This window comes from Bactrocera tryoni, chromosome 3, assembly GCF_016617805.1.
Source record: "Bactrocera tryoni isolate S06 chromosome 3, CSIRO_BtryS06_freeze2, whole genome shotgun sequence".
NCBI lineage: Eukaryota > Metazoa > Arthropoda > Insecta > Diptera > Tephritidae > Bactrocera > Bactrocera tryoni.
Window position 1 is genome coordinate 29,388,477 of NC_052501.1, and position 24,370 is coordinate 29,412,846.

The 24,370-nt window shown below is 33.3% G+C and overlaps 2 protein-coding genes across 4 annotated transcripts in view; both read right to left on the reverse strand.

Annotated features, from left to right (window-relative positions):
* Window positions 1-24,370, reverse strand: part of LOC120770819 (longitudinals lacking protein, isoforms F/I/K/T) — a 111,067-nt gene that overhangs the window by 70,644 nt on the left and 16,053 nt on the right. The gene's annotated exons all lie outside the window — the stretch shown is intronic.
* Window positions 5,360-21,764, reverse strand: LOC120770821 (myosin-G heavy chain-like). Its single transcript, XM_040098401.1, has 2 exons — window positions 21,472-21,764; window positions 5,360-7,519 (listed from the first exon to the last, which is right to left on the reverse strand). The coding sequence occupies exons 1-2, from the start codon at window positions 21,503-21,505 to the stop codon at window positions 6,471-6,473; spliced, it is 1,083 nt and encodes a 360-aa protein (XP_039954335.1). The 5' UTR covers window positions 21,506-21,764; the 3' UTR covers window positions 5,360-6,470.

The following is a 24,370-nucleotide window of genomic DNA, read 5'->3' on the forward strand; positions in this document are numbered from 1 at the left end:
GTGCGTTTGTTTTTGTTTTTAAATAATACTTTCTTTTTTTACTTTCATTTTTGTGAAGAGCCACCGAAACCCCTGCACACCGCATAAGAGGTTAAAGACGTTGTAGTAGTAGAAGAGTACATAGTGGTAGTAGTAGTAGTGGATATAGTAGCACTAACGGTAGGTGTATAGTTGTGATAGACGATATTATAAGTAGATCTAGAAGAGACTTAGTTGCAAATTGATTAGTCAAAGTGATACAAACACATTTATAAATTGCAAATAATAACGGTTATTGCAACCTATAGGCAACACAAACCATTGCCGATGACACATACACAGGCAAGTTGTTGTAGAAACACACACACAATTGACACAGTTTAACAGTAGATGTAACATAAGTAGAGAAAAAGTGTAGAAAAACAAACCATTTTTAAAACATTTTCTGAAAGAAGAATACAATTATTGCATTTAAGTGTTTATTTAATAATATATTATCATTTTGTGTTTTTATATGGTATATGCGTATATGTGTATATATGCATACATCTCATTTATATGTATATTCATGCAACGCTTAATGTAGAAGAACATGGCATTTGTTTTCGCGGTTTAACAATGAATAGCTGTTATACTAATACGTAATTAAATAATATATGTATATATTAATTTTATATATATATATTTTTTTTGGTAATACACATATACTAGATTGTATGCATGTTATTTTGGTTCTCAGCATGTTCACAACACAAATCCATCAACTTACATAACTAAAATACAATGTATGTAGAAAATTCGTAATCTTTTGGTTAACATTTATGTATATCTATAATTTTGTCACATACATATGTATTATGTGTTTGTATGTAGGTGTTTATTTTATATATATCTATTATATCTTTTATACATATGTGTATACACATGTAATTATCAGAAAGTGTAACATTGTAATATTATATTTCTACAGTCGTTTATGGGTAGGTTTATACGTCAAATATATCTACACATACATCAGCGCCAGACTAGAATGTTAAATAACATCAATTTACGACACGGTACCTGATAGGTTACATATGTTTTTTGAAAATTTTTTAAAATAGTATATTATTTGTTTTTATTTGGTTTACGTTTATTTTTTATTATATTTATTATTTTATATGATTATTTTTTATTACTTTTTCCTTTTTATTATTTTTATATTTTATTATGCTAAATTTTTATTTCTTGATTAATTTTTGTTTTTATTTTTTTATTACTTTTTTTAAATGTTTGATTTGTTTTTAAATAGTATGTTATTTTCCTTTATTGTTGTTTGTCAGTTTTTTATTACGTTTTATTTTTTATTACTTTCTATATTTTGTTATGATTATTGTTTACTATTTTTTTTATTTTCAATACTTTTTATAATTATTACTTTTTTGTTATTATTTTCAATTTATGTTTAATTTTCGTTATTTTTTATTATTTTTGGTTTTTTATTTGTTTTATATTTTATTATATTTTTTTTTTATTACTTTTTATTTATTTTTTATATTTTATTAATACTCACTATTTTTTTAAATATCTGAAATTTGTTTAAATAATATCTTATTTGCTTATTGTTGTTTGTCAGTTTTTATTACGTTTATATTTTTATTAATTTTTATATTTTATTATGTTTCTAATTTTTATATCATATTATGCTTATTTTTTATTATTTTTTTGTTTTTTATCATTTTTATTTTTTAATATTTCTTTTTTGTTATTTTGGTAACTAAATTCTTGTATATTTTTTATCTAATATGTACATTTTTATTAATTTTATTTGTTTATGTATTAGTTCTTTGTGCTAAGCTTGTAAGTTTTATTTGTATTTCTTACTATTACAGCGTTTTTATATTTCATGTAATCTCTGATTTGTGATGTTTTATTTTTTGTTATTAAGTTTTCTTTTAAATGTTCATATAATTATATTTTTTTAATATATATTTTTATCCTTTGTTTACGATTTTTTTGGAACTTATTTATTATTATTTATTTTTGTACTTAAATTATATTTTTTACTGTTAATAACTATCGTTATTATTTTTTTATTTGTGAATTTTTAGTATTTTATATTTACTTATTATTTGTATATTTTTGTTTTAATATAAATTTTTTATTTTTATTTGCATTATTAATTAATATAAATTTATATGTTTTTTTGCTTATATTATTATTCTTTTTATTATTATTTTAATTATTAACCCAAAGTTTTTTTATTAATAATTTATTTTATTTTATTAATTAATTTTTATTTAATTCTACATTTTTTATTGTATTTATTTTTTTAATAATATTAGCGACATTTTAATTATATCTTTGGCATAATATATTTTAACTCTTCTTTTGTGGTACCTTGTTTATTTATTTATTTTAGTTTTTTTTGCTTTTATTATCGTCAATATTATTACTTTGTTTTTTAATTTATTATTTTGCTTTTATTATTATTATTATTCTTTTTATTACATTTGTTACCTCCTAGTTGTTTTTTTTTATAATTTTCATTTATTTATTTTGATACTTTCCTTTTTTGTTACATTTTTTGTAATTTATATATAATAATTAGTATTTAATGTTTTTTATATAGCCTATATAGTTTAATTTTTCAAAAACATTATTTTTTTATTTTTAATTATATTGTTTTATATTTTGTATGATTTATTTTTAATTTTTAATTTTCGTTTCGATGTTATTTTCTTTTTGTTTTTATTACCTTTTGTTTTAAGTGTAAATATTACTTTTCTATTTCATTTATTTAATGTTAATACGATTTATTAATTTTTAATTGTATTATTAATAATATTGTGTTTTGTATAGTTTGCATAGTTTTATATGATAAAATCATATGCAATGTCTTTTATTATATTTTTATTTGTATTATACTACTGTATGTATTTTACTTTTTTTGTTAAAATTATTTAATTTATTTTATATATTTTAATATGTTTATTTTTTTTTAATTATTTTGTCATATTGATGTTTTGTTTTTTAATAAAAATACATTTTTAACTGTCATCACTTATTTATTTATTTATTTTTAATGATGATATTATATTATAATATTATTAACAATTATTAATTATTTCGGCTTTTTTGTTTTGATATGTTTTATGATTTTTTTTATTTTGTATATGCTTTGGCATAGTTAGGACTTATATGGTATATGACCAAATGTTTAAAATCAAGCAAATAAAAATATTATAATCATTATATATGCAAATTTTGCAGTTTTTAAACTAAATTTGTGCCCCATGAAGATAACTGGCTGTAATTTCGGTTAGTAAAGTACTAAAATTCCCTGTTTTCATCAATAAAATTCTTAAATATTTAAACAGCTTTCAACTATATGCTGCTAGACGCATTAAACAATTTTTTTTAAAGTTAAGTTAAAAACACAAATCTAAAAATTATTAAGCGCGCTTTTTACAATTTTGAAGCATATTTTGAAGTTCAAAACATTGTTTTTCATGCGCACTAAATTTCTAACGGTAGTCAACGCTAAGCTAAATAGTCAGCTTTCTTGCCTGATCGACGCTAACCACGCCACACCACGTTTTTGAATGAAAATGTCCACAAAAACGCATGACTTAGACGAAAAATACATAAGTAAATAAATAATTTATAATCTAGTTGGGATTAACTGTGACTGCCTGTCGTTCCCTGGAGATCTGGTTAACTTTTATATAGTTAATACTAGACGAATATGCGTTAAAAAATAAAATATCTTTTGGTATGTTTGCTTACAAAATGTAAATTACAAAATAATTAAAATACCGTAAACGTCGTGTTTCGTGTCGCTTCTTCGTTTGGTAATGGTAATGATAATGCATCACTTTGAAAATAAATAATAAATAATTACTAAAATTATTTTAGGTATACATACATATGTATATGAGTAAAATAAAATTATGTGTAAAAATTTATGAACAAAAAGTTGTCAAATGTTAATACTTTTTGGTAAATGTTTCGTAATTATACATTCATACATGTATAGTACATATTCATATGTATGTGTGTATATGTGGAGTGCACATTTGGTGCTTGAAACAAAATGTTGTGCGTATCGGTGACTTTTGCCGTACAACTTGCGTTTTTATATGTAAATGTATATATATATGTATAGGAATTATTAAATAAATAAGTGAATAAATAAATAAATAAGTAAATAGATAAAATGAGTATTATTTTATGCTAAATATCCTTGGCATGTTGAATACATAATAAAAATCCTTGTATGACAATTAAGCGCTTGCTTAGTTGTTGTTGTAAGCAAATGGCATCGTATTGATGAGACGCTCCTTCAACAACGTATTCGATATCAGCTGTATGCCCAATTTCATTTTCCACTCCTCACCAATAGCATCCAAAGCTTTGCTGGCCGCGAGTTGTCCAGCAGCACCATTATTATCAGCATTAGCCGCGGTCAACGAGCGGGCGATTTCCTCATTAACGGCCTCGTTAACGACCGTCGGACCATTACTCTCGCTCATCACCGTTGCGGCCGATATGGCGGTTATGGCACCAGTCAAACCATAAATCGGCTTCTTGTCCAACACAGCCGCTTCCATATTTACAGCGCCATCAACTTCCGTGCCATTGGCAGCATGTGCTTGTGGTGGTGCGATGGCGGCCTGTGGGCTATGTGGCATGTTCTCCGAGTCGTAAGGCTCCCTTTTCAGTGATAAATTCTCCGGTACAGCGCCATTACAAGCGTCATTGGTGTGACTCACATTATTCTCACCGCTGCTGCGGTAACCGCTCGCGCCGCCACCACTATTGCTAGTTGCCTGTTGCGCTATGGCCGGCGGTATGCCGTGCTTCGAGGTTAGGTGGCGCACCATGTGATATTTACGACGGAAACGTGAGGGGCACAGTTCGCAGCTGAAACGTGGCGGTATGCCGATGCATTCGTCGCGCATGTGACGCTGCAAGTGACGCTTGCGCAAATAGCTTTTGCCGCAGACGGCGCAGGGGAAGCGCTCATGTGGATTATCAACGAACATTTCATTGCCGATCAGCATTGAGGGTTTGAAGTCGTACTTTATATCTGTTTAATGTTTTGTTTTGCGACGTGTTTGTTGTTGTTGGTTTTTTGAAATGTATGTTATGCGTTTTTTTTGTGGTTTAATAGGACGTAACGGTTGTTGCAAATGCATCGTTGATGAGTGTGTGTGCGTGCGTGTAATGAGATTTTATGTGATGTATGAAATGAAAACAAAAAGGAAACAAAAAAAATTATATAATGTAATAGAGAACACATTGCAATAACTACATAAACACTTTTAGTTGTAAAAACATTTATTTTTATTATTCAATTCTTTGTTTTTTTTTGTATCTTAATGTGCATTAAGTTTTAAACAATTTTTTCTGTTTTTTTTTTTTACAAGTAATAAATACAATAAAATACAAGTTAAGCATAATTGTTGTTTTTTTACTCACAAATCATTGTTGTCTACGACAAAAAGGTAAATTACTGGTTCCAAAGTCCTTGCGACGGCAGGAGTACTACTCTTACATACTGGTACTACGTACATTACGTTGTACTGCTGTTTATATAATGTTTTTAGGATCAATTAGCTAAAGTTTACAATAATAATTATGTAATTATATGTACACCTACATACAAGTGTGCACAAATTTCGTAATTCAAAGTGTTGCTAGACTATGAAACTACCAAAATATTGTTGGTTTTTCAGCAATATTATCAAACTACATTACAAAAACAACTGCAACGCTAAAAGCTAACTAAACTAATATCAGTTATGAGCAATTAATTATAACAAACCGTAGGTGTAAACGCTGTACATTACTTTCGAGTTTCAAATTTTATTTTTTTGCGTACATGTACATATGTGTTTTCGACTAATTAATACAAATTTTTGGTTGCAGCAACGCTTTGAATGCCATAAATCCTTGTTGCTGCCACATATGCTGCAGTTGCCAGGCACAAACTAGGAAATATGCGCTAACACTGCTGTACATACATTAAAAAAATACGTTAGTTAATTGCATATATGTCATATACATGTATGTGTGTATGCACTTTGCGTTGCATGACTTTTAAATTAAATTTAAATGCTTACATATATAGAAATTCAATCACACTGGGCTCTTTATTATACACTTTCATAGGCATATAGCATTATAAACTACTATTACGCGCTTACAGCTGTACAATTTATGCTATACATACAAGTATGTAATAAAAAAATAATAATAATAATAAATATTTAAATAAACGCGCCTAACCGTAAACTACAGCTAACTCCAAGTAGGCTAATAGTTGAACACAACAATTCAAATGCTAAAAAACAAACGCGCGCTCACTTAAAGTTGTTTTCCAAATAAGCAGTTTAACAATAAACACACAAATACGCCTCTAACGCAGCTTAATGCAACTGTAATGCAGTGAAGCGCGTATGCTGCTTGCATTTGGCCCGTCATTTTCGGCACGCAGCGCGTACAGTTCACATTTTCTTGTTGTGTATGCCATGTTTTTGCCGCAAATGTAGCTTCAAGTCGTACTTCCACGAGCAGGCGAAGGCGCAGAACTCGCAGTGGAACTGCACGTTGGCCTTCTTGGTTGTTGCGGTCGCCGTGTGTGGCGACACTATGTTCGAGGAGGAGCCGGCGCTGGCGCTGCTCACGGCTTCCAATGCGCTGTTGCCGCCGCCTCCTCTACACAGCAGATTCTCCGCAGTGTTGGCGGCATGTAATTTCTTGCTAGCATTATGTTCGGATGGTACATTTACGGTTGCGCCGGCAGCTGCTACAGCTTTCGTGGCAACATCTTGCATTGCTGCGGCTGTTTGTGGCAACAACATTGTGCTGCCTATCAAATTGGCCAACTGTATGGAGGCGGCCGCTGTTATTTGGCAACCACTACAATTGCTGTGATGGCTGGACGATGTTGGTGTGCAGCATGTCGTTGTGGAATGCGTTGGCAGGCTAGTTGTTGTTGTTGTTGTTAGCGGTGGTGGTGTTATTGTTGCGACGGCATTTGTCATAGCATGCGGTTGTATGATGTGTAAATGTTGTTTCTGCGACTGCTGCTGGTGTTGTTGCTGTGGCGTTTGTGCCTGTTGCAGAAACCGCTTACCACCACCACAACACTTGTACATGGAGCGTATCGATATTTCCGGCTCAAGCACATCACACAGCAGCTTGTTTACGTTCGGCGGCGCGGGGCTTTGCGTGGGCGGCGTCGATGCGCTGGACATTGCGCCTACGGGCGTGTAGGCGGCGGGCAGCGCGCTAGTCACATCCGCCACTGTCAGGCCAGTTAATAGGCGATTTTTGGCAACTAATAATTCACTATGCTTGGCGCACTCATTGCGCTCTTTGCTAATACTACTGTGGCGCTGTTTGTTGTAATTGCTATTGTTGTTGTTGTTGTTGTTATTATTATTATTACTGTTATTGATATTATTGTGCATGTGGACCGCATTGCTGCTTGCAGAGGCTGCTGCGACGACGGCTGCCGCTGCGGTGGCAATATTATACAATGTCCGTAAATCTGAAAAATTGATGATTTCGCATTGGCAACGAGATTTTAAGTTATTTTTAGACTTTGCTGGGTGTAATACGCCCCTTATTTTTGCTTTGCGCTAAGAGTTTAATTCAATACTATTATGCATATGCATATATGTACCTATCAATATATAGTATGTATAAATTGATAATGAAATATATAGTATGTAAGTATAACAAGACACATACATAGTAATGGTATATATGTACTTATATCAGATAAGTACTTACATACATATATAAGTAGCAGTTTGCAAAAATGCGCCTCAAAAGTACCCACAAATGAATGCAACCAAGCTGTGGTGCACACACTTCTTAACCACAAATGCCGTTAAACCCTAATTAATAACACAGTAGTAGAGCAGATTTAGTGATTACGAGATTTTATATAGAACATGTACTATACATATATACCAGCAGCTGGCGGCTTAATGAACCTCAATCATTAAACATACATATGTATGTATGTATGCACGTGTTGCTTAGTATATGTATGTATGTACATATTTGTGTGTAGCAACAATTTAATTAAACATAAAATGTTATTTACCGCCCTTGACACGTGTATGCTTTACACTATTAACGCATTAACTTAATAAAATATAGATTATGTACGGACATACATATATATACAGACTTATGCATATACATACATACATATGTGTATACATAAATACATACAAAAAAAAAACTTACTTGTATTGTTACACGTGTATATAGCATATGTAGTCACTAATATACATATGTACTATGTAGTTATGTATAAACAATTATATACAATAGCCATAATGGTAAAAATAAATATAATATAGGACTTTTTTTGCTGAATTACGCACGAAGTGCCAAAATTCCAACAAGAAAACCTTACTTTTTAGACACGAAGCAGCCCATTTTATACAGTTATGCTAACACCAAATTAAAAACTCTATTATATATAGATGCACAAAAACTTACATATTTATTTAGTTAAAGATGAGCTTAACCAATTCCATATTTTTTTTAAAAGATTAATAGATAATATACATACTAATACAAATATGCCATATGTATATATAAATTTGATTACTTTGGCAATGTAAATAAAAATTTATATTACAATAAATATAAATACATATACATATATGTACATGCATATATGTACATATGTATATATAAATATTATATTTACAGATAAATATAATAATATGTATATATATATATATATAATTAACTATAAATATATATACATATAATTCTTTTGTCATAAAAACAAATATGTATTGCCTACAAAATTCAATATAAAACCTTCATGTAAAACGAATTTCATAAAAATATGTAAACTTTTCTCGTATACATAAATAAAATGCAGGTTATATGCCACTAGTAGTAAACAAAACGTTGGAATTCTAAAGTTAGAACAGTCTCGCGTTGCCGAAAAGCTTACCTGTTATGTATACACACATAAGCAAATCAGCGCGTATATACGTATGTACTAAAATATAATAATAGTTAAAAAAAAAAGTAATTAACCTAACCTCAACAACAACTCTAACCTTAAAACTACACTGCTTACATTGACTTTGTGTACATTTTCGAGTATTATTATAAAGCGCAAACTTCGTTTGTTAACACGCAATGAAAAAAAAGAGGAAAAATTAAATGAAAATGGCAATTTATGCTTTTTGGTCGATAAACTGAATTCTTTGGTTAGATAATGGCCGATGAATTACGTAAATATTGCACAAAAATGCTACCACAATACAAATCAAAGCAAAGGTATGTTAATTTGACGTACGGTGCTTGCGTATAAGGAGAAAAAGTTAAATATCAATACATTTAATCCGCATTTTCCGACTTGAACGCATCGACTTGTTGTTGTTGGCGCTGATGCTGAAATTGATGTCGAAAGTGGTATAAGGCTTGCTGGGACTGCAAATGTTGCCTATAAGCGACATCGATGTCTACAGTGCTATCACCAACAACATTTGCGTCCGCTGCTGTGCGCAGCACGTTATTGTCGTCATTGTCATTGTCCTCGTTATCGATATCGAACTTATCGGAAACGCTTTTGTCATCCTCATCAGCATCTTTTGTGTCCTCATCGGCATCCAAATCGACCACATCATCAACACCCATAAACCTGACCGCCGACGACGCTGCCGCCGTTGCAGTCGCATTGTAAGTCAGCGCTTTTGTGGCGTCCGGCGACGCTTGTGGACGCGGGCGTGTAACGGCGTATGACAATAGTTGCATACCGTCAACGCTACGTTGTTGCTGTTGTGGCGAGAGGCGATGATGCGCGTAACCATGTGCGCGTATACCATGATTGCTGCCCACTACGGCGGTGGGTCGGCGAAAAAACGATCGTATCGCCATTTCGGGATGTTTCTTGCGCACGTGTTGGCGCAAATGATCGGCGCGCTTGGTGCGATGGCCACACACCGAACACACCATACTCTTGCCCTTGCCGCACTCCTGACGCAGATGACGACGCAACGTGCCGTGACGGCGATACGTGCGAAAACATTGCGGACACTCGTAATTTTCTTCGGAATTCTCGTGCAACTGATAGTGCGTGCCGGCCAATGCAAGGCTGCCACTGTAGAGGGCATCAGTGCATTCGACTGTGTTGTGGTTGCTGCTGTTGTCGTGTGGGTGGCTGTCTTCGGTTGGATTATTTGCAAACATATTACTATTGTTGTTATCTAGGAGTATATTCGCGGCGGTTAGCGTTTGTTGTGAGTGATGGTGGGATGACTGTTGCTGTTGCTGTTGTTGTCTCGTAAATGCATTGCCGGTTGGGCGTAAATTTGAATTGGAGTTGTTGGTGTTGGCGTTGCTTGTGGTATTGGTTGAGTGAACGTATGAGGGGAAATATCCTGAAATTTGTTGTTGTTTAGTTGTTTGAGTTTTTCTTTTGGTTATTTTGTTTATTGTATTTTTTTTATTTGACTTTTTTGCAAATTTGCCTTGTGGTAAGAGCAATTCAAAAACATTTTCTGCATTTTTTTCAAAGTTCGAAAATCTCAAAACAAGTACATATATTTGAATTGAAGTGGAGCAAAAGTTGAATGAAATCTTACGAAATATCTATGTATGTATGTAGTTGCGTGCGTGTGTTTATTTGTTGTAGCATTTAGCATAGTATAGTTTGCTTTGGTCAGTATATTAGGCATGCCAATATTTATAAATAATATACTTATTCATGTATATGTGTATGTATTAAAAAGCCAGAGCGCCGCCTTCGTTCCATAAAGGAACTGGTAGAGCGTTCGCCGTGGCCGAAAACAATTTTACAATCACAATGCACATTCTCTTCTGGGTTGCACAAGCCGCCTGTGTTAATAAGTTGTTGTTGTTGCTGCTTTATTTTTAACATTTAACGTTTTAGTTGCGGTTAATAAGGTTATATGTGTTAAAATGCTACTTTTTTGTTAAACCGACTACACCAAGCTGTGGTGGAATCGGTCTGCATATATTTGACGAGCAATTAGTGAATGTAATAAAGCGGTTGCCAGGCGTAAATGTTCTACAGAAACAAAATGTTTTGTATTTTTTGGAAACCTCCAACTCATTGGAAAAGCATTGCGAGTGACAAATTTCGCTTCAAACACACTTATGTACGGAATTAACGAACTGAACGAACTACTCTTCAATGCAATAATAATGTAATTGTATAATAATTTTAGAGAAGCTTTTTCAGCTAGGAAAACCTGTCTCAAGCTCAATCCACTAAAGAATATTTGAAAGATAAAAAAAAAACATAACAGTTTTTAAGGTTATCCATTTCTGAAATCCTTTTCTATGTTCACAAGTCACAATCCACTAAAGAATATTTTTGATATAAAAAAAGACATAACACAGTTCTAAGGTAATCCATTTCTGTAGCCCTTTTCCATATTCAACTAGGCCGACGATTTCAAAGAAATATGTTTTTATAGATTTCAAGAAATTTAATTTCGCTTTCCTAAGTTCTCAAATTGTTTACAAACGTTACTAAAACAATATCCTTCCACGTTCGCCGCTTTGACAAATTGCTTATCATTGATCACGTACTAAATCCCTCCAGTTCATTTTGTGCAAATAACTTTGTTGTAGATTTTTTATACTCGTATTCACAACCATTGGTAGACGGTATCTATCTAGGTATTTGGCGGCATCTTTGTTTCTAGTAGTCCATGCGAATTACTTTTGAAACGGAAGCGAGACATTTTGTAGACTGTTACACTAGATATATCCACGATTTTTAATAAAACCTTTCAACTTTTCGCATATCTACGGTAAGGAATCTGAGAGTGAGGATCGCGTGATATTTGCAACGAAAAAATTGGGTTTCTGTAGAGCTGTGTAAACAATAAATGCAAGCAGTATGATTAACAAAATCTTAAACTCGCCAGCAGTTATGGAGTGCACCTATTTATACTTTCCTTAATTAAGTTTCAGGTATTGTCATGATCAAAAGTGAAAAATGTAATCTTCTCGAAGCCGTATCGCCACATATTTTTCTTCGTAAAAATTTAAATCGTAGTTAAAAAAGGATCTTATCGTAGACATTAGTTTCTTACAAAACGAAAAAAAATTATGAAAGAGTTGCCTAATATGAGTACAAATCCACATCGTGGGCAGTACAAGTTTCCAGGAACAGCATATTTCAAAAATACCTTGATATAAAACATATGTATACCAGTGCTTTTTGAGGAAAATAAGAATGTTCTTTTTATTTTATCTGTCAACCAGTTTGTTTACACCAGCTGCTTAAGTCGGTACACCTCAGTAGTGCGTTGCTATTTTTTTTTTAATAAAATTGAAAAAGGTAATTAATTACAATTTATATATATACATACATATATATATATATATGTATATAACACTAGCGGTTAAGCCATCAGCTTGATGTTGCTATTTTTACAATGGATACAAATATCGAACAAAGGATTTGTCTCAAATTTTGTATTTCTAACCAAATTTCGTGTGTGGAATCGTTGCGAATGTTGAAAAGACCTAACAGTCGTACAAAGCCTTCAAAGACGTTCGAGAGATCGTTGAAGACATGCCTCGTTCTGGATGACCTTCGACCTCTTCAACTGATGAAAATATTAAAAAAGTGAAAGATATGGTGCTTGAAAATCGTCAGGCAAGTGTTAGAGATAGCAAGAGAGCTCGACATCTCTCGCGAGTCCATTCGAATGATTTTGGCTATGAAACGTGATCTCGATAAAGCTGAACCGGTAAACAGGTCTCTTTGGACATGCTTGATCGTGCGAATTCCGAGCTCACATTCACCATATTACTTATGATGGGGATTACTTTGAAGGCGACAAAACAAATATTGGTAAATAATTAAATATTTTGCGTATTATTTACGATTTCCGTGTATTTTTTGTCACAATGTATGTATATGGTCAGATAATTAAAAATTTTTATTTTTATCTTTTCTAGGGTATATATGTACATAGGATCATGACGTGACAGCCGGCCAGTATAACCTAACCTAACCTATATACATATATAAGAAGGAACTTACAAAATTATTGAAAACTTTTGATCTTGACAGCTTTTCCATAGACTTGAGTATCGAGCGCAAAAGCAACTCTAATAAATTTTAATTAAACACTTCAGTAAATACTTGAAGTTACATTATTACAGGTAAGCTAATTAATAACACAATGTCGGCATTTGGAACTAAAGTCATCCTATTTTGTTTGAACCCTTGAGTTTGCCATGTGGCATGCGCCGATGCCATTTCTTCGAACATATTTCGCTTGAAAAGTGTTTTTCTTTGCCACTACTTGAAAACCATGCCGCAACGTGGGTGAAGGTGAAGCTGCCATAATTTTTTTACAACTATATAAGCACAACATCCCCAGCTGGGTCGAGCCGAACTCAAACAGATCTACAACTGTTTACGAAAATGGGTGTAACATGGCCTAGAAATCTTAAGAGGCACTTTTTCAAAGCTACTACAGATCAAGTGCAAGTAGTGGACATTGTGAGCGCAGAATTACTATTTTTGTTGTTTTGTCTAAAAAAAAAAAACTTAATTGTGTAGTTTTTCTTAAAGAATATTTATATAATATGTGCCAAAAAATAGTGTTTCAACATAAGCTGCGAAAGTGGTGGTTTTCAACATAATCCCTTAACAGCTCTTCAAAAGTATCCATACATCTTCCATTTTAGAAGCGAAAATATTTTTGAAACTTTTTATCAGTTCAAGCAACGGCCTCTGAAGCAACATAACCTTCAAAACTACCCAAAAAATTACTCCTTTCGATTTTGCTTTTCATTGCGTATATAGGCCGATTTGAATCGGCATTTAAAATTTGTTAGATAAAATTTTATCTCAACATTTTATGAAGCATTCACCAAAGTATTATACAAAAACTGCAAATCTGTACTAAGCTCCTTACATCCACAATTTTAGAAGAAAAATATATTTTTGAAACTTTTTATCTATTCATACAACGGTCTATGAAAATGTTTTTGAAAATTTGTTACAAAAAAGTCTTAACAGTATGCGTAGATCCGATCCTTAACTGTAGCAACGTAAACTCCAAAACTAACCAAAAAATATTTTTTTAACCTTCTCTGAAGCAACATAATCTTCAAATCGAACTAAAAATCATATTTTTTAACACACTTTTTTATTTTTCTTTTACACATTGACAAAGGACATAATGATTGAATCTAATATGTTACGCAATACAAACTGATTTGGTTCTATGTACAAAATACGCTTGAGAACTACAGGCAATACAAACTTATGCATCTTAACACGCGGTTTCAAGCAATGCAAGCAGCTAAGCGCAGCTTAAGATACATACACACACATATGTATTTATGCACTAGGTTCGTAAGGCTTGCAGTCCATTTTAGGCGCGAGATTGACACTTTTCCGTATCCCTGGCATGCACGGTGCGTATGTGACGGGAGAGGGTGTCGCTGCGCGCGTATTTATTGCTACACATCTTGCACATGAAACGTTTGATTTTGCCAGAGGCACAGCCACTTTTCAAATGCCGTTGCATGGTGGATACGTGCGAGTAAACTTTTCCACAGTGGGGGCAAGTGGGTAAAGCATCGTTACCGGTAGTAAAGGGACTGAAAATGTTTTTTGGCAATTATTTTACATTATGTACAAATAAAGGCGAGAATAGTTTTGTGTATAGTTGTTACCTAGATTTGGCAGTTGTGGCTGTGACATCGAGGAAACTATTTAAGCTGCGCGCAATATCGAATGCGGGATGAAGCAGATCTGCGAAAACAGGGTGTTTTGTTTTTGGTATAAGTCTAGTTTTTTTCTTGTTTATTTTTGAAACACAGCACATAGAATAGAGCAAGGTTAAAAGCAGAAAGAGCAGATTTTTCATAGCCAAAGATCAACAAAACTAATTTGTTTAAATTGTAATAAATATTACAACAATAAAAAAGTACCTAACATGCTTTCTAGTAATATATGTATGTATGTATAATGTTTTATATCAAAAATACTATAGTGGGCTTGGTATTATTTATATCTTTTTAACAAAAATTCATATTATTATGAGTTCGTGTTAGCGAATTTAAACAGCGCACAAACTGTCTAGGCAATTTAAATTTCCCGGGTAAATGATATTTCAAAAAATATATATTTTGCTAAGTTGGTAGAACTGTCCTTAATTACTATGCCAAATAGGGGCACGTTCTGTCAACCAGTTTGTTTACACCAGCAGCTTAAGTCGGTACACCTCAGTAGTACGTTGTGATTTTTACAATGGATAAATATATCAAATAAAGAATTTGTATCAAATTTTGTGTGCGGTATCGTTGAAAAAGGCTGTTTCAGTTTTATCAAAACCACAAAACTACGAGTGATACCAAAGCCCTCATAAAGGTCGAGAAATCGTTGAAGACATGTGTCGTTCTTTACGACATTCGACCTCTTCAACTGATGAAAATATTTAAAAAGTAAAGGATATGGTACTTGAAAGTGGTCAGGCAGCTGTTGGATGGCAAGAGAGCTCGATATCTCTCGCGTATTCGTTCGATTTTGATTTTGGTGGATATTTGGGGTAAGAAACGCATTCTTTCTCGACTCGTTTCGATAAAGCTGAATTTTTTTTGCAAAGGGTACGATGGTGACTGAATTTAAACCCAAAAACAGTTCAGGCAATTTTTATTTTAATATTTCACTAGGGACTTAAGATATTAGTTGAATATTTGCAGTTTTTTCTTTGAGGTTAGGGCGCACTGAAAGTGTTTTACAGTGCTAGGCAATAAAAATAAGTGACTAATCTCCTTTTCACATAGAAAGGATCACTTACGATTGGCTTCTACAAGTAGAGCTAATGCATGTTATTTGTCATTAGACCTAAACTTCAAAACGCGCTTGAAAAAATTCGCAACTGAGGTGATTGTTTCACGAATTACAGTATTTCGAAGGATGCTTGGAGTTTTGAAAAGGGCTTTCGTACTTAATCTAACGCTATTATTTACATAAAAGTGCTGCTGACAGCAATAAGCAGAAAAATTACGTCTAAATTAGTCTGTTATGGACGACAACATCAAAAAGAAAATCCAGGGAATGTTTTTGTTTGATTGTAAAATTCATTAGGTTGTTGCTGTAGTGGCAGAAAATATATCTGAAATAATTTTGAAAAATGCTGTCGACAGATTTTGGCCAGATAAAAACCCGGGTCCGTTCCGATTACGTAGAAGTCAGTCGATGTAGCTGATACTCTAAAGAGATCTACTATAAATGTTCTCTATTCTCAAAACTCAAGAGAACCGTTATTGAAAGAAAATTTGTCGTTTTATGAACTCAGCGTACTAATAATCTGCTATATTTTTCAGATTGATTTGTATTAGGCGCTACTTTAATAATAGTAAAAGCCCTCTACCAACAAATATAATATCTTCATTAAGCACCTCCATCCAGAGTGTATATAAATGTCAGCATTAACAAGATCGGTTAAAGTGGCACTTAGGTAGACAGAGAGACAAATTTTGCTAATAGTTTCTGGGACTATAAGCACACAATTGAATTTATTGAATAAAGTGAACATCAGGACATAAACACTGATCTTCCAAAATAAGCATTAAGATTGTCGGTTTTAAATCGATGGCGATATGGCTAAAGTACTAACGGGTGATCCAAGTAGAGGTACTTTTTTCAATAGCTTTTTTTCGACAGATCACGGTGAGTCGTGTAAAGCTGTCATGTTATATTTATTCAGTATTATTTGACATTTAAGCATGGAAAGACTTATTACGAAAATTTACGTTCTGTAAAGAATGTATTTCGTGCGCTTCGCTCAAATTATGGTTAACGTATTGGGCCTACTAAGTGTTCTATTCGCAACACTATCACCCATCTCGAGACCCAGCATTCACTATTGGATAATATTTGACCGAATAGACCACGTCCAGAACGCAGTGAAGAAAATATACCAGCCGTAGCTGAGGGTGTACACGAAGGCAGTGGAGAGTCGATTCGTCGCCGTCCGCAGCAACGCGTGGACTGACGTATCGAACGAATTGGCACATTCGAGAGATCTTAAATTGAAAACGTACAATATTCAGCTTGTGCAAGAACTGAAGCCGCTCGATCTTCCCAAGCGACATCGCTGCGCTCTAGGGGCTCTTGAAAAGTTCCAAGAAGATCCGTCGTTTTCGAGTCAAATTTTGTTCAGCGATGAGACCCAAGGGATTCAAGAGCTGCCATTTCATCCAGAAAAACTAACGGTTTTGTGTGGTTTGTGGGAGGGTGGATTCATCGGTCCATATTTCTACAAAAATTATGCCGGTGAGAAAGTAACCGTCAATGGCGGCCGTTATTGCGCCATGATAACCGACTATTTAATGACAAAAATTGAAGCTCGTGATCTCGGCGACATTTGGTTTCAACAAGTCGGCGGCACTTCCCACACATCGCATTTATCAATGGATTTATTGAGAAGACACTTCGGTGAGCAGATAACTTCACATTTTGGGCCGGTCGTTTAGCCAACAAGATCATGTGATATCACACCGTTAGACTTTTTCCTGTTGGGATATGTAAAGTCTAAAGTTTACGCAGACAATCCCGCTTCGATTCAGGCATTGGAGCAAAACCTCACGCATGTCATTTGCCAGTTACCAGTCGAAATGCTCGAAAGGGTCATCGAAACTTCGGCTCAACGGGTGGACCGTCTCAGACGTAGCCGCGGCCAATATTAGAAAGAGATACTAATCCAAAAATAAATGCCAAATACTTTTAAAAGCCTTCGAGTTGACTTGGCGGGATTGAAAATGTGTTAGATTTTGTCTCAACATTTTAAGAAGCATTCACTGAAGTGTTATACAAAAGCTTAGCAGTTCTTCTATACTAAATTGTTCCATGAACATAAAAGAAAGTTATTCAAAAAATAATTTCCGTATGAATCTATGCATACATACATATATATTTTTAGCCTCGCTCTACCTCGTTTATGCAAAATATTGCCTCTTAATGCCTTTATAAATATTAAAAACAAGCTAAAATTACTTAAAATTAGCAGACTTCCATACAAAATTGAATGAAATCTTATGTACGAATCGAAAACTGAAGTATTGATTGGTAACGGAATATTTTGAAATGCTGCAAGTTCCCTCAAATGCCGCCCGAAGAGCAGCAGTGGCTGCTACAGTTTCATTAACTCAAGAAGTTTAAGGTACATTTAAAAAGGGTGCACACGCATACTTATGGAATTCAAGAAATTAAAAATAAATGCAAAAAAACTCGTAATTTCAATATACGCACAAAACGGTATATTTAGACACGTTTACATACATAAACTATATGTATAGATAGTACATTTAGGAAAATATAATTTAAACTAATTATTCTGGTGGCAACATTCTATGCATGCGCCTATAGTGTTCGTTCAATTTGAAATTATGATGAAAGCCACGCCCACAAATGTAACAACTGCACCGTTTTGGCTGATTGCATTCGATAGTCAAATGACGCTTTAGTGTGAAGTTACTCTGATAGACACGGCCACAAGTTAAGCACGTAAACGGACATTTCAAACGGGTGTTTGACGGGTTAGCTGAGTTACCAATTGCAGAGGCGACGGCAGCAGCAGAAACAGCTCTATTTATATATCATATGGAGAATGAGGGAGAAGAGGAAAAGAAAAGCGCATTATTCGTTTGTGCATTGAGAATAATATTTCAGCGTAAGAAGTAAAGGGACGTTTTATTATTTACCTCTGCGCTCTAATGGAGGTGCCTAATTCCGGTTGGTTAGCAAAGCTCTTCCTCTTCACAGACCTTTTAGCTCTTCTCGACTTCGTACGTCTAACATTTGACTCACGCAATTCTGCAGAAGAAAGAAGAGAGAAAGAGCGCAGATGTTGGTCATATTCATTTTTCAATTTGTTAAATTTTCAAACTTGTCCATTCAAAAACGGAGCAAATAGGAAGGAGGGAAAAGGCAAATATACGCTATTTTTCGTGACATTTTTTAATTGTTTAACGGACCAAAGAGCTTTTTTTTATCAAAAATTTACTGTGTAGAAGTTTTGAAAAAATGGTATTTGAAAAGTTTTCGAAAAAAAAACAAGCAAAAAAGAATTTTGAATTTTACATGCTCAAAAGCTACTTTCAACCGTTATTGAGCTTTCATTTAACTAACACTGGGCTAACTAGTGGCATAGATTCGAAAGACAATACATATACATTTATATTGAAAAAAAAACTAAGAGCTTGCTGCTGCACACTTCCACCGTATTAAATAAATACAACTGCTTAACGAAAAGTATATACGTAAATACATATGTATGTATATAAAAATAAATATTAGAGAAATAATGCTTGATTTGTAAGAGTATACAGAAAACCTATACTTTTTTTCAAAATTTTACCAAAGACTGCACACGACAAAAAACAATATCTTTGTTGTAAAGCACATGTGTATGTATGTGTATAGGTTTATTATAAACAAAATGAAAAACAAAAAAAATTGTAAAAAAAAAAGTCGAAAATCGCTTATATTTTATAGGTTATGTTGAATAAGGCACACATATTGGCACGTTACTGTTGTAACAGCGTAAAACATACAAACAAAAAGTTTTTCAGGACGTCGCAGTACTAGATGGCATAAAAATGAAGTTGCATTAGGATTTAGACTTTATATATTATTTGGCTTGAGAGTTACAAAAAAAAACAAAATGTTGTTGCTGTTGCAGCGACAGAAAACATTTCAAAGAATCATGACGAATAGACAATCCTTTGCAGCATAAAAATCCGAGTACGTGCCCGTTACTTAGTCCCGACTGTAGTGCGAACGGTACAAAAATACAAGTTCTTGTTGTTGTTGAAATGGTTATCTAGTTCACGTTAGGGTGGTAAGGTTCAGATAGGATGCCATCGAGGTCATTCAACGATAGGCTCAGGAAACGTGCTGTTTCGACGGGGTCAGACCATAGGGAGTTACATAGTTACTGGTGCTTACAGTTGTTGTTGTTAAGACATAAAATTGACCAAAAAGAGATATTCATGGTAAAATTACTGCTGTTACTGTTCTTTATTATGCCCAAAGCCTACAGAGTACTTAATCGAGTACAAATTAAGGTACAATTAGGGTTACTTAGACTCGAACTGGTCGAAAATTGAGTCCTTCGCAATTTATTTGTGGCTTGAATATCTGAAAATGCAGCTTAAACTAGCTGTTGTTGTTGTTGAAAATAATAAATAAAATGCAGCCGATTTGGCAGGCCAACAACAGTTACTAGCGGTGGTTGTTTTTGTAACTAATAAAATAATGCAGCCGATTTGGCAGGACTTGGTCGAAAAAACAGAATCGACATCACTCCGATGAGGAGGACTCACGGTTGTCTTCTTACTAGTAGTTGCATACCGTTAGTTGCATAAGTTTAGTTACAACACTAAACGTCAGCTGTTACAGGCAACTTTCTCATTGCAAATTATGCGCTGGTTGCGTCACTGAAACGCTTTTACATTACTCAATTCACTAAAAATCGCATGTATGTGTCGATTTTGAGATATACTTGTATAACGGCATAGAGTTGCCTATACAAGTATATGCATATACATATTTACATATATATGAGTAAATGACTGCAATAGAAATACAGTTGAAGAACTGTTGTTGCGTTGTATGCACTACTAGCGCATAGCAAATTCAATATTTGGCAATAAAAGAGAACTTGATGTTTTAAGCGATGAGCTTAGAGTCGATTAAACATTGCTTGTGTGGTGTTGTGTGTAAGGAGAGCGGAGAGAAGGCAAAGCGCGGCGCACTTGGAGCAATTTTTCAACAAACCATGACCTTGAACTTGGCCGTCTTTAAACTTGTCTCGAACACATTTTATGCATGTGCACAAACATACAACGAAAAAAACAACAACAACGAAAATAACAACAAAAAGCACTTGAATTATAAGCGACATTCACTATGCGTCCGTAGATAAATTAAAATTAAAATTCGAAAACAATACAATACACTCGAATGACGCAGACAAAGAAAAGATATGTAGATAGCTATAGACAGATAGTGTGTGTGTCCATATGATTTTCGGCCGGTTCTAACTGCTGCATACACACATACATACATATGTATGTATGTTGTTTGTGTATAGCCTGGCTTAACCAGTTATACCAATCAAATATATTAACCAACCTCCAACTTAAATTTCTCCAAATATGTATGCATAGAAGTATATGTTTGTATGTATGTAAAACACTGTTAAATACTAATTGAAACGAAAAACGAAAACGGGTTTTGAAATTCACTTCAAGTCATCATCGGCATTCCCTTCACAAAATATATCCTTTAGTTTTACATAACTACATATACAAACAAATGTATGTATATATACATACATACACATATGTATGTACATGCTTTTGAAGCTCACTTATTTTAAATATATTTGATATTACTTATAACTAAAAGGTCTACATTTAATAATAACAAAATAAATATAAGCTACTTACATATTATGTTGAGTACATGACGATACCTCGTCATAACACCGGCGTCGTGTCGCGCAGTAGTCACATTTGACCAGCAGTCGTGTAGTTTTTGACAGCGTTGCAATTATGTGCAACTCTCGCGTTTCTATAGGCTGCTTCAGTTTTGGCATTTGTAACGACGCAGAATTCGTAAACAAGATTTTTCAAAAATATAATGGACGCATATAGTGACCAACCACCGCCCCCCGCAACAGAAATTATGGTCAGGCAGTAATTTCAACAATTGATTTAAGAGCTACATGTACATATGTACATATATGTAAGATAACGCGGCTGCATTTTCAAAAATAATCTATTTTTAAATTTTCTACAGCGACGAGTCGAAGAGAGTTGAATAAATATAGAAAAATATCTGTGTTTGTATTAAAGAAAAAAAAAGCTTTTGAGGTTATAATATACACGGTACAGCGATGTTTATCAAATTTGTTTATAAACTGATCAGTCGATGGCTAATTTCAAAAAAAGTTTTTCAAAATCGAAATAAATTGCTGATTAAATGCATTACAATATGTGAAAGCTGATTTAAAAAATTGCTTCATATTCGGTTATCTGCATAGGAACGAAAATTGTTCCTCATACTTTCCATGTTCAGAATCATTGTAAGAATTTCGAAAATTCGAAAATCAGTTGAAGTTATAATATTTTGGTAGAATATTCAAAATAGTAATTAATTATTAGACATGCTATGCTTTCACAATTCTGAAATATTTTAGTTTCAAAACTTTTGAAAAAGTTATTAAATAGTTTAAGAAGAATAATGAAACCAAAATTAAGTGAAGTTCTTACTTTCAATGTTTGGAAAGATTTTTGCGCTTAAAATTTTTTGAAAAATGCTATAAAATTCGAATATTATTGAAAAAAATTAATAATTCTTACATTCAATGTTTGGAAAGATTTTTGCGTTTTAAAATGTTTGAAATAGTGCAATAAAATTCGAATGTTTTCGAAAAAAATTAAAAAAATGCATATGCTATCAAAACTCAAAAATTTTAAAATTTTCGAAAAAGAAGGTAACTCAAGGGGAAGGGGGTTTGCTTATTGGATTTCACCGGAAAAGAGTACTGGTGGTGTCTAATATTACAGCTGATCGTCATAACTTCTCACAGCATAAGGATTTCTTACGATATACCAACCTGTTCAAAAAAATTTTACATTTCCGACGATTTAGAGCAAAATTCTCACGCGAAAGCTACCTATTTTGTACTGCAATCTTAAATGTTCTAGTAAATTTTGTTGTATAATAACATACTATTTGGGGAAACTTTAAAACAACCAATCCCAACGTCGATAATGAGGTTTACAACGCGGAAATAAAAATCGTCGAAGAGAAAATAGAATTTTACAACCCAAACGACATTTTGTTCATGTCTATAAACTTAATGTTATAAATTCACCATTAAAATTAAATGGTTACGCTTATTTTGTACTTAAAATATGCATAAAGTGTTTCAAAAAATGTAACTGGCAACATTCAAATGAACGATGATATAATATGTACGTATGTTTGTATGTATGTATGAATGTATGAAAAGAGGGAATATGATGTAGAAAGGAAGGTAGCAGCAAGGATTACAGGTACTTGAAAATGGCATACAAGGAATTATATATGTATACGATTATATGCTGGTGTTTCATAATACAGACAGTGTGTGACAGGATGCATTAGCATAATAATGAAATTTTAATATACATTAATATTCCATTGAAATGTGCACCTTGTCCAACCGATACCGTTGAACAAAGAATACTCACCTGATTTGGCGACAGCTTGCTTGTTTGCTACTGATGTTGTTAACGGTGTGGCGATGAAGATGTTGATGACGATGTGGCATGAAACGCACAGTACCTCGCTGCAGCATGCTTTACGCATGCTCACAGCTACATGTTTCAGCCAAACGTTACGGCAGCCACGGCAACGAGGTGTCCAACAAAACAACCAGCCAAATTATGCAGGTAACAGAACTTCCAATTTTCTTACGCACACATATCAACACTTTGTAGCACTTGTTTGTTTTTACACTTTCAACACCGTTAAACAAAACTTTAAAAAAATTACACGACTTTTTGAAGCAGAAAGTCGCGTAGTTGAAAAGAAAACGCGAGCAAATGCACGAGTGTACCGAGCCGAAAAGAGTAACGAATATTTGACAGCCACTGTGCCATGCACTAAGCACGACCACAGCGTCCGCCAACGCACGTATCCTAAGATTTTAGCGCATACTTTGCTTAAATTGCCACTTAAAATAATATTTATATAGAAAATAAACTAAACAATTGAGTCCCGTCAACCAACGAACATAAAAATTATATAACTTAAATACAAAAATGTAAAAATAAAATAAAATTATGTAACACTTTGTATTTCTGACAAGGCTTACGCCATAGCTAAGCTTGTGTATATGCACAGGAAGAGTTAGCATGCATCCGCCTGCGCACACACACGACGCTATAAACACGTGTGTGCTTGTGTTGTGTGTGAGAGTGTGTGTTGGTACAATTTACACACGTTACTGCTTATTTACGTACATTAAAACATATGAAACAAAGGCAATTGCCATAAAAAAAATTCAATTCTTACAAATGAAGCCTGCACTTCAAATAACAAAAACTCAATCTTCACCCAAAAGAAAATATACTAAAAAACAAAAAAATATGTGGTGATAATGTCAGCTTAGTTACCAGCTAATCAAATGCTTTGTGTTAATACGACAAAAAAAATATACTATGATATATGAGAAGCGACGAAATGAGTTTTTGAGAATGACATTTTGAATGTAAGCGATTTACAGGTATATATAGTGGACGTGAGCGTGAAGGGTATATGGTTTGTATTGCTAAAATGTGTATACAAATTAGAAAC

What these genes read in the sequence shown, in the direction of transcription:
- LOC120770821 (XM_040098401.1), bottom strand. Translation starts at nt 21,505, where the DNA reads ATGACGAGGTATCGTCATGTACTCAACATAATAT. An exon ending in TCATGTACTCAACATAATAT is followed by an intron (nt 7,520 to 21,471) that starts GTAAGTAGCTTA and finishes TCAATTTTTCAG; the next exon opens with ATTTACGGACATTGTATAAT.